Here is a 12,380-nt window from a genome sequence, read left to right on the forward strand (position 1 = left end):
AATTGGAATGGGGTGAAAACTTCTTCACGTAATTATATAGGATAAACACCCTCTTCTTATACTATTCCAGAATGATATCTGAATTCCAAGGTTTAAATTACAAGGAGAGATTATACAAACTATAGATTGTATTCCCTGGAATTTAGAAGTTTAAGAGGTGATTTGATTGAAGTTTTCAAGATATTAAAGGGAGCAGATGGGATAGATAGAAATAATTTCTGCTGGTTGGGGAATATAGGACATGGGGATATAATCTGGAATTTGGAGCCGAACTCTTCGCATGTGAGGTTAACAAACACTACTACACACAAGAACACAAGAAATAGGAGCAGAAGTAGACCATATGGCCCATTAGCCTGCTCCGCCATTCAATACGATCATGGCTGATCTTGGACTTCAATTCCACTTTCCTGCCTGCTCCCCATATACCTTGATTTCCTGTGAGACCAAAAATACAGGCAAGGGTTGGTATAAGTTTGGAACACACTTTCGCAAATGGCAATTGATACTGGATCAATTGTTAGTTTTAAAGCTGAGATTGGTAGATTTTTGTTTAAGCAAGGTATTAAGGGATATAGGGCAAAGGCCAGGTATATGGACTAAAAGCAAAATACTGCGGATGCTGGAAATCTGAAATAAAAACAAGAAATGCTGGAACCACTCAGCAGGGCTGGCAGCATCTGTGGAAAGAGAAGCAGAGTTAACGTTTCGGGTCAGTGACCCTTCTTCGGAACTGACAAATATTAGAAATGTCGCAGGTTATAAGCAAGTGAGGTGGGGGTGGGGCAAGAGATAACAAAGGAGAAGATATAGATTGGACAAGGCCACATAGCTGACCAAAAGGTCATGGAGCAAAGGCAAACAATATGTTAATGGTGTGTTGAAAGACAAAGCATTAGTACAGATAAGGTGTTAACGGACTGAATATTGAACAGCAGCAAGTGCAAACATGAAAAAAAAAACAGTGGGTAAGCAAACTGAACAAACTAAGATGAAATTAAATAAAGGCAAAAAAAAGGTTATAAAAAATGTGAAAAAGAAAAAATAACTAAAAATGAAAGTAAAATGGGGGGCTGTCATGCTCTGAAATTATTGTAGTGTGCCTTATCGGTAGATGAGATGCTGTTCCTCGAGCTTGCGTTGATGTTCACTAGAACACTGCAGCAATCCCAGGACAGAGATGAGAGCAGGGGGGAGTGTTGAAATGGCAAGCAACCGGAAGTTCAGGGTCCTGCTTGCGGACTGAGCGGAGGTGTTCCGCAAAGCGGTCACCCAGTCTGCGCTTGGTCTCCCCAATGTAGAGGACACCACATTGTGAGCAGCGAATACAATATACTACATTGAAAGAAGTACAAGTAAATCGCTGCTTCACCTGAAAGGAGTGTTTGGGGCCTGCGATAGTGAGAGAGGAGGTAAGGTATATGGAGTTAGGGTACAGATCATCCATGATCTCATTAAATGGCAGAATGGGCTTGAGGGACTAAGTGGCCTACTCTTGATCCTAGGTTCCTATATACCCTAAAAACTCAAGTTATATTGATATTGTTTAGTTTCATTGGGAAAAATAGATATTTGCATTTAGATACTGCCTTACAGTGCTTTCATGCAATTCATCACTTTTGGGGTGTAGTGATTATGTTTCATGCTATTTGATTTTTAAAAAAACTAAATGAAATGTCACTGTGGATTATATTGCATTGAGGAGTGAAATTTATCCAATATATTCTCCCATATGTTAGTCAAGAGTTATTCAGTTATTTTCGGGTGAGTTTCATATGGAGAGGATACAGGCACTAAATGTGTCCTGCAATAACTGCAAACTGTCAGCAGGGAGAGCTGTTGAGCTACTTAGAGTTACTATTCTCTGCAGTGCCACTGTTTGAACATGTAGGAGCACTGCATCTTTGAAGTGCAAATCGAACATTATTTTGAATGCACATAATTTTAAAACCTGAAAGTCTTCATTCAACGATCTCCAACGTGCATGCTCAGTCCAGTGCATGTTTTTTTAATTATCTGTTAAGGCTGTTTCTGCGCCCCCCATCCTCTTCTCCATATAGTTTCTCGTCTCCATGACGACTGTGCTTCAGGCAGCAGGTGATTATAGTGCTAAGAGGATTGGAAGTGGAAAGCTGCTACATACCATAGACAGGGAGCTGGTGATGTCTGTTGAATGATATATGGGAAGGGCTGGTTCAGCTGTTCACTGTCTCCGTCTGACAGTGGCTGCACAACTCATTAGCCCTTGGCTGGTTGCTGTTAACCACAAGTTGTTTAATGGCCCCTTCCCCGGCCAATTAAAATGTGAGTCAGTTGTCACCAAAGTACAATCTTTTTACAAAAACGTATGTTTGTAATATTTCCTTTACTGCATATATTTGTAATCAGAAAAGCATTGATTTTCAGTGTCAGGGATCTGAGTTAGAAGGAAAGACAAGAGAAGCTTGGGCTTTTCAGCCTGGAAAAGGGGTGCAGGTGAGTGGTGATCTTACAGACGTAGGTAAGAGAGTTGAGGGCTCCCAAAAGTTAGCCTGGGCTATTACTGTAAAGTATGGAAATACAACTAGGGCACAGGCTGAAGCTAGTAAAAGATCATTTTTGAACTGATACCAGGAAATTGTTCTGCACACAAATGGTGGAATCAACTTCCAATATAGCGCTGGAGGCAAAAACCCTGGAATAATTTAAGAAACAAATGGATGCTATGATGTGCATGGAGAGATTATTATTCCTCTGGAATGTTGAACATGGGCCGAATGCCATTTCTCGTCTGTAATTCGGACCTGATTTTCAACAATGGGCTCAGTGACACTGCTAACAAATGTGCCTGTGACACCGCCCCCCCCCCCCCCCCCCCCATCTAGTAAGTAGACAGCATTCTACCCACCGGCACTATCAAATACAGATTCATCAAATGTAGGGTTACATTTCATAAAACATTGTCAGTGTGAGTGATTGAAAAGTTCTATGACTCTCAGGCAATTCATAAATAAAAGGGAAGAACTGCAAGTAGTGGGAATCTGAAATAAAAGCAGAAAGTGTTGGAAATATACAGCAGCTCTGTCAGAACCCAGAAAGGGAAAAAGACAGGTTATGATGTTTCAGGTGTGTATCCTTCATCAAAACTGAAAGATGGGTCATAATCTGTGTCTATGAATGCTGACTGACTTGCTGTGTATTTCCACAGTTTTCTGTTTTTATTTCACACCGCACAGTTTGTGTCGTAAAGCCAACTGTGGAGTATCATTTGGGTGCAAAGCTGCATGTTGCAGTTGTCCTGCAGCTGGTGCAACTGCAAGGGAGCTTTTGACATTGTCATCAACCTGATTGTCATTAACTCTTGTTTCTCTCTCCACTTCTGAGTATTTCCAGCACTTTCCGTTTCTCTTTTTTAACACTGACTATCCCCTAACATTAGACATTTGAACTTTCTTTATTGCTGCGGAGTTGAGCTTGAAACATATGCAGAGCTCCTGTCTTTGGGGAAAGAGTAACATTGAAGCTGGTAGTATAATTTGGATTTACTACCCTGTAACATTCTTCATTCGTACTGGTCTGGAACTGGTATCTGTGGTGTAATGAATTTCTTAACATTGTAAACCTCCATTTCCTCTAGTCATGTGTCGGAATTGTTTTTATTCTGCACAATTAAACCCTGTTTTATTAACGTCTCTTTCACGCAGGATTCCATTAACACGATACAAAAAATCCACATCATAAATTACTGAAAAATACCACATTCTTGTACAAGTCACAGCCTTCAGGAATTCATTACTGAGAAGTGTTTTCATTGTGCACTTGTACTTGCTTTTACACTCACAGTGAACCAAGAAACACAGAGATTGTCTTACGTTTTAAATACTCATACTACACTGTTACATAACAAATGTATGCAGCATAAGATCGCATACAGCACGCAGTGGTACAACAAGTACAGTGAGATTGATGTGCTATGCTAACACATTCTTAATGATGCAAATGAGACTGGGAACTCTTAACATGCTTTGTTGCCCCATGATTTTTGGTTGCTGTTCAACAGTGTCATCCCAACTATGTAAATGTTTTAAACATTAATTTTTACTTAGACGTTTGGGTGATTCCTCTCCCCCCTCTTTTTTCATATTTTAATCTCCATTTCCATCTGCTTCATCAAATGGCCACAGCCAAGAGGGCGGGTGCTCTGAGGTAACTGGTGACGCCCCTTGTGCCCATTTTGAGGACACCAGAAATTACCAAGGTATCGCTTTTCAGTCTGATTTTTTCCCTTTACTGCACAGGGATGTGCCAATGTTGCTACCTGTAGTTCAGATCAGGAACTGATCAGAGTGAAAGAAATCATTTATATCGCATTTTGCTACCTCACCAGAAAAGCCTCAGCATACTTTGCACAATAAATTGCTTTTGAACTGCGCTGTTATGCAAACAAGTGCACCGATCATTCTGTGTCCCAAACAACAATAAGATGAATGCCCAGTTAATTTGTATTTTTCTAATCTCAGGTGAGGAGACCTTCCGACTCTCCTTCAAATAGTGCTATGGAATGTTCAATGATAAGTTATTGACAGGCACAGGCAGACTAACTTGCTTTAATGCAGCATTCCCTCAGTATTGCACTACAGTTCACTTTAGATAATGAACTCGACTCCTGGTGTTGGATTCAGACCCCACAAGCTACTGGCTGCACATGTGCTACAAATTGTACAAATTGCCTCCTTAGCTGTCCTTAAATGAGTTTCTAACTCATCAGCAGATGCCTCAGAACAAAGCTTATGTATGTCTGCACCAGTCATTTGGAAGTTAAGTAACATTAACAATGGTCATGTTGAACTGACTGTCGGGAATCTAGCTGCACCAGCCCAATAAAAGTGTCTGCTTGTGTAGCAATAAAGGATTGCGAAAATATTGAAAAGCTAGAACATTGTGAAAGCTTTTTTTTTTAAATGTAAAGGTAAGTGATGAGTGAGTAATACAAGCATTGCAACTTATCACAGTGACTGATAAAATAACTGGATCAGTTGAACCTCATTATTACAGACTCTGGGCATATAGAACAGAGTAAGTTTCAGCTCTGCGCATTATAACTTTAGAGTTTCACCCAAAAGCAGGAAGCAAGGTTGTACATGAAATTACAGTGACATGGATCCCTTTATGTTATGTGTCGGAGCACCTGATCCAGGTTATATTTGCAAGGGTTAAGCTAAAAAAAACCCATGTGCTTTCCGCTCCCTGACTTGAACATCAACGGCCATTCTTCAAGGATTAGATGTACCCCCAATCTCAGTCATTGACATAACTGATGTTAATGCTTTCTTCACTCTCTTAAGTAAATGTGCTGGGACTGAAAACTAGCCAATAGAAACAAATGTGGTTGGTGCATATGATTAATTACTAGTTTCTATTTGTAGTCAAATTTGACTCATTTGCTAAGTAACGGTCTAAACTAATATTTGCAGAACTCAAAGGGAATGGAAATCTACAAATGTGGCCTCATGCCAAAATAATTTAACGCTGCTACTCTCCTGACCCAAAAACTAAAGGTTTGATGCCAGGTTTATTCTGAGTTGGCTGATTTCAGTTGGATCAGCAGGAGCAGCGTTACAATTGGCTTCAATGCTCTTAGGCTTGGAAAGGGACAATTGACACCTTAAAATAAAGGATATTAATTAGTCATCAACCTAGACTGAGCACTCTGAGATAGAAATTGGGCCACGAGTGTCTAGTTAAAATGGGCAGAATTTGGGACAATAGCGAAGACCAATATTGGGTCGGGCCATTTTCCAGGCTCCCCTGGCAGTCACCAAAACAGGCATTGGGCCTTTACATATGTAAATGAGGGGCTTAGTGCCCATATTAGGCCCCCTTTGAGAAATTGTATAACAATGAGTGGAACAGGAACTGGGACTGCTCTTTGGATTCTGCAAAGACTGGTAATTTCTTTTTTACAAATCTAATTCAAAAATCATTGCTTTGGCGCCAGGAGTGCTCCTGGGATTTACCTTCTGGCCGCTGTTAAAATGAGAAAGCTGCCTGTTGTGGTGCAGCAGGTTCCAACAGCTCACCCAAATAATACTAACGAGGCCCGAGATCTAATTTTGGGAGAGCTTTGGGTCTCCATGCGACAACCATGTCATGCCCTCTAACTTTAAAAATTCCTACAATAGGGAAGTGACTACTGCCTGTTTCTAAAGCATTCGTCTTTGTTTTGTACACAGACGTTACACATTCCTATTGATATCTCTGTCAAACAGTCTTGTTTTTATATTCTGCAGCTCACTCCTTTATTCAGTGTAACAAATTGGGTTAAACCCGTTGTTGACTTCAAATTGTTACAAGGTTTCTCTTGTTCAAGCACACTGTGCTTACTTTTCATGGAGAAAGAAAAGATCACCATTGCATTGACACTTTGGAAGCCCCTTGGTCTGGGCAAAAAATATACGGGAATGATACAAATGCTTCCTTTTAAGGGAGCAGATTGAGTTGTTATAAGAAAGTAGTTATTCATCCACTGGCAAAGTCGCAGCCTTCAACATTAACTGGCAACTCTGATCAGAGTGCATACCCACCATGTTACATAAATTAACGAACAACTAAATTATCAGACGGGACTAAGTATAAACACAATCTATCAATTAACACATCAATCCCTTCCTGTGACACTCTCTTAATGTACCAACCAAATCCTCACTCATTACAGAATGTTATAGTAAGAGAGCACAGAATGAGAAAAGTCCAATCTGTCAATCAAACCCATTCTTTCCACAGGTTGGGACCATTTGTTGCTTTTATCACCAGACAAAAGAGTTTTACAACTCACCCACTTTTCTTTCCCATGAAATAAAAGTTTATAAAGTGCAGTGATAAAAATTTAAATGACCCCACTATGTTCAATCCATTCCATCTACCCAACCCATTTAATCTCTTGAAGAAGTGTCACGGTAATATTTCTCCCTTCCGCCAACGACAGTGAAGGAACCACCTTACCTCCCATTTTATCCTTGACCAATGGCCTTCCTTATCATGGTCTTAGCAATGCAGGAAGCAGCATTTTCGACAAGACATTCACACGTCTTTAGCCTTATTTATCCTCACAACCCCAATCCTATCTGTAACCAGATCTTTATCCAACTACATTTTGAAAGACATTCTTTGATACATGAACATCTTTGGCCGGTTTTCTATTGCATATATCTTCCTTCTAATGCCAAATCATACTTGAGGCTCACTTGATTTATCCTTATGTTACAAGACACTGTAGCTGCAAGAATAAAGAAGAGACTGGGTTCTCTGTAGTGCGTGGTTCATCTCTTGATCCTTCTAAAACTTCTCTGCCATCTACAGGGCTGAAGTCAGAAGATTGCTTGGCTCTAGGTGGCTGAAGAATGTTTACATCATGATGCAAAAGGTATCACAATTGTATGGGACAGGCTAAATGGACAAGCTGCTCTTTTCCTGTCCGACATTTTCATATGTTCATATATTCACCATCCTCCTGGATGAGTTCAGCCGCGACAACATTCAACACACTTCAACACCACTGGACACAATACCCAACCCCTTTCCTCTCTGCCTGACAGTGGCTACAGTATATGTACACCAACAGGATGAACTGCACCAACTCACCAAGGTTAGGTCAACAGCATCTCACTCCCCACTGAGAAGAGCAAGAAAAGCAATGTCAAAGGAAAACCATCAACTTTAAGTCACACACTATTCCTCATTGTGGCTGGGTCAATATATAGGAATTTCCTACCTAGCACTACTTTGGCAGCACCGTCATCACAAGGACTGCAACGGTTCGAGAAGGCAGCCGACCATCACCTTCTCAGAGCAACTAGGGATGGACAATAAATGCTAGCCTTGCCAGTGTTGCCCACACTCTGACAGCAAGTATATATAAATCCATTATTGCAGAATCCAGACACAAATTTGCACAGCTGAGCTTCCAGTTGTCAAAAACCTGCAACTCTGGCAGATGATTTCTTTGTTATTTTGTTTGTTATTTAAATCATTTTGGTAGACTCCCTGTTGTCTGTCTGAAAGAGGGAAGAGAGGAGGCAGAAAGTGTGGAGCACATGCTTCAGAGGCTTGTCTGCCAGTCTATTTTCTGCCAATTGAAGATCATTTTATTTAAATTTCAAAATTGCTGCCTGTGCAGTTATTTATTCTGCAATCAATTCCACAAGCTTTAAAGTGTTGTGTCGCCTCCACTCACCCCATAACAGTGTTGGCTTCCAAGATCATTCAGGCATCCCTATAGCTATGCCACGAGTGGTGGAAAGTACGTTGGATGACATTACTTTCATCATTTGACTGTCATGAAAATATGCCCATCATATGGGCATATTTCCTGGCAGGGAAATGGGCAGGGGAGAGGAAAACAAAACCCCAGACAGATTATCTACCTAAACAAAATTAAATATAATTAAACTTTATGTTTTTCATCTTAAGTGAGTAATTGTCCCCCATCAACCCTTCTGATTAGCATTTATTTTAACATTCAAAACACCTAAATTCCATTCCTCAAATTTTGATTCTACTTTTAATAACCTCCGATTATGTTTCTGAGCTTCTTCCGAAGCAAATGGAGAAAATAATCTCATGGGATTATTGTTTGCTGCCAATCCATATGGGTTTGTGTTGAAACAGCTAGACCAATCAGGAGAGTAAAGTTAATATATTCAGTGTAATTTTTACATTCTTTGACAGAACAACACTGATAATAGTGCAACTGAAAATTGGCCAGAATTAAGCCTTGGAAAACCAAACTGTAATATACCACGTCTCTTCTAAAACACTGTAATAAACTCCATTCCTCCCTATAAACACTGCAATAACACACCCTTTCCAGTAAGATTCTAACATTACATGCACAGGTTAGTTTATCTGGAAAGATCTTCATAACATGCTTTTAGCTGTCTGATACTTTTTGAATGTCTTCTGTCATGCCCCACCTGCCAAGAATGAGGCATATTAATTTTGTCATATGAACATTGATTTTAAACTGTTGCTGGAGCGAGGAAATGACTTGTTAAACAGATCAGCTGTGGCTGGAAAAAAACATTTACATACTAACATACAGTGCTTGTAGAGACAAAGAACCATTCCCTGCCACATTCAACCCACAATGGACTTTGATCACCAGACATTGAAGGTGAGAAGCTCACATTCCAGGATGACTGCTAAGATGGCCGAATCCACAAACCGATGTGGTCAAACCATCTAGTCACATGACTAACCTGCTGGACAACCTGAGTATTTTTGAATTGTACAGACAGTTTGAAAGAGAAAGACTGTTTGCTCCTGGGCTGAGAAGACCTCTCCTGTCTGCTCCCATCTCTTTCTCACAAGCCTCTGGACCCACTGAAGACATGTGAACCTCAAGGAAGAAAAGTCTCCTACATTGAACAAGGTTTAAGAAGAATACTGCACCCCAATGAAAAGCAAGACCTACCTACAATCAAGGACTCTACAGCGAGCTTGAACAACAGTAACCAAAACCATCTTCAGATATTGCCTCAAACTTTTTCACTTAATTTCTTCTGCTCTTTTCTGTCTCTATCTGCATATGTGTATCGTGTTTGCATGCTGGTGTGGGCACGTCGCGTATCTATAGGTGTTAACCAAATTCGAGTTTAAGTTTAATAAAGTTCAACCTTTCTTCTTTAAACCTAAGTAAACCTGTTTGGTTGGTTTCTTTGCCTTACAATTGGAAAGCAGTGAACAAGGATTCACTAAGGGGGAGCTAAAACACAGTGTGTTTAAAATTAAACCTGTTATGGTAAGACCAGGTGAAGGCTGAGAGGGAACCCTAGACCCCTTTCTTATCCGGTCATAATACTTCCAAAGTGAGCCTTATAAAGAGGATTATTCTACTGTCTGGTTTTGACCTACTTTATACCAATTGATCATCTGCCTGGATTAGCGTGCACTCTCCAGTATATTTATCTGAACACAGCTATGCTGTTGGTACATGAACCTTGGAAACAAGAGACTTGTTATGTTGTGATTGAAAGGGTGCTGCTGTCTATTTGGGAGGCAATATGGGTGGGGTCAGTTGCTGGTACTTTTCCTATGCTGGATGTCATGTGCACAGTTGGAGAATAGTTCCGATTGCTTCTCCCCAGAGATGCCCATATGGATAGATAACACTGCAGATTACCATCCGTTCATAAGTGCAGTATGAATGAAAGTTCATATTGACAACATTACCATACACTGGATATTATCACATATGCAGTGTTATAGGGCAAAGATCCTTATTGGGATCAGATTGCCACCTTTCAACTTCAAGCTAATTTCAGATTTCAGTCTCATTGCAAACTTTCTACAAAACTTCCTGGAAAGAGGCCTGTCTTCCCGCTCTCGGTATGTGTCCCTTGGAACCAGCCATCCTGGCGTTTCCTGTGCACCAGTACAATGTCACCTTGCTCCAGACCAAGCTCTGCCTCTCCTTGGGCTGGATAAGAAAGTACTGCTCGGCATCTGTGGGAACAAGAAGTATTTCTGTTATCTGGTGGGATGATGAGAAAAAGAAGCCCTCCCATTCTCAATGTGCCTGAGTTTGATTGTTAGAGTTTGACAGTTTTGTGTACTGAGTTAAGAATTGAATGTTTATTTTATCAGCCACTTGACCCAAATGCTTATCCTTTTGGATTCCTCTCATCTCCTCATATTGATTGCTTGTGCTTAGGTGTAAGGAACAGCAAGATAAGTACTGTGCAGTTATTATCTTCCAATGGAGGCACGTTTAGAAAGCTAAATAAACACAGAATCAGTGCTTGAGTCTCAGCTATTTACAATCTCTATCAATGACTTAGATGAGGAGTATGAGGACAATGTAAGCTTGCTAACAATACAAAGCTAGATGGGAAAGTAAGCTGTGAAGACACAAAGAGACAGGCTAAATGAATGGGCGAGAATATGGCAGATGGAGTATAATGTTGGGAAGTGTAAAATTCTCCACTTTGGTAAGGAAAACAAAGAAGAATTTTTTTTAAAGATGAAAAACTAGTAAATGATGTTCTTCAATATTTTTCATGAAATGCAGAAAATTAACATGCAGATACAGCAAGCAATTAGGAAGGTAAATGGTATATTAGCCTTTATTTCAAGGTTCTTGGAGTATGAGTAAGGAAGTCGTGCTGCAATTATATAGGTCTTTGGTGAGACCACACTGGGAGTACTGTGTACAGTTTTGGTCTCCTTACTGAGGGAAATATATAATTGATTTAGAGGGGGTGAAATGAAGGTTCACTAAGTTAATTCCTGGGATGAGAGGACTGTCTTATAAGGAGAAATTGAGTAGAATAGGCCTCTATTCCTTGGTATTTAGAAGAATGAGAGGTGATCTCATTGAAACATGTAAAATTCTTAGAGGGCTTGACAGGGTCAATGCTGAGAGGCTGTTTTCCCCAGCTAGAGAGTCGAAAACTAAGGGTCATAGTCTCAGGATAAGGGGTTGGCCATTCATGATTGAGTTAAGGAGAAATTTCGTCACTTAGAGTGTTGTGAATCTTTGGAATTCTCCCCCAGAGGGCTGTGAATGCTCAGACAGTAAGTACATTTGAGACTCAACACTAAGGGAATTTAGAGATATTGGGATCAGGCAGGAAAATAAACTTGATGTAAAACATCAGCCGTGATCTTACTGAATGATGGAGCAAGCTCAAGGGCTACTCTGCTCCTATTTCCTATGTTCTTACTAATAGAAAAAAAAACTTGTCTTTATGTTGCACTTTTCACAACCTCAGGATGTCCCAAAGGACTTTACAACCAATGATGTACTTTTTGAAGTATAGTCACTGTAGTGGTAGCAGCCATTTTTGCACACAGTCAGGATCCACAAACAGTAATGTGATAATGACCAGATAATTTGAAAGGTAGTAAACAGTGAAGACAAGAGACTTCAGGAGGACATAGACAGGGTGGTGAAACAGACAGATACATGGCAGATGAAACTTAATGTGGAAAAGTGTGAAGTAATTCATTTTGGTAGGGAGAATGAGGTGGGGCAATATAAACCAATTGGTAAAATTTTAAAGGAGGTGCAGAGATAGAAAAACATGGGGGTGCATGTACATAACTCTGATAAACCTATGCTGCACTCCATTCAAGGCCAAGATATCCTTCCTAAGGTGTGGTGCCCAGAACTGCTCGCAGTACTCCAGGTGTGGTCTAACCAGGGCTTTGTATAGCTGAAACATGACTTCTACTCCTTTGTGTTCTACAAGATAGAACTAGCCCAATCCACACAGCAACACATTTGAAAGAATTGTGTAGCATCAACAAGATATACATCACCTCCTTCCTCATACATAGACAAGTAATAAAATTGCACAGTTGACTCGGCTGGTCGCCCTCTGTACAGTCACCATTGTAAT

At 40.3% G+C, this 12,380-nt stretch overlaps 1 protein-coding gene across 1 annotated transcript in view; it reads right to left on the reverse strand.

The window, feature by feature from the left end:
• Positions 1–10,310: 10,310 nt before the first annotated feature.
• The window catches only part of LOC137375650 (E3 ubiquitin-protein ligase SH3RF1-like), a 99,314-nt gene continuing 97,244 nt past the window's right edge, over positions 10,311–12,380 (reverse strand). The window contains exon 11 of the mRNA XM_068043034.1: positions 10,311–10,482. Coding sequence (XP_067899135.1) covers positions 10,311–10,482 — 172 coding nt within the window. The remainder of the gene's footprint in view (positions 10,483–12,380) is intronic.

The sequence above is a fragment of the Heterodontus francisci genome, chromosome 12, assembly GCF_036365525.1.
Source record: "Heterodontus francisci isolate sHetFra1 chromosome 12, sHetFra1.hap1, whole genome shotgun sequence".
Classification (NCBI taxonomy): Eukaryota; Metazoa; Chordata; class Chondrichthyes; order Heterodontiformes; family Heterodontidae; genus Heterodontus; species Heterodontus francisci.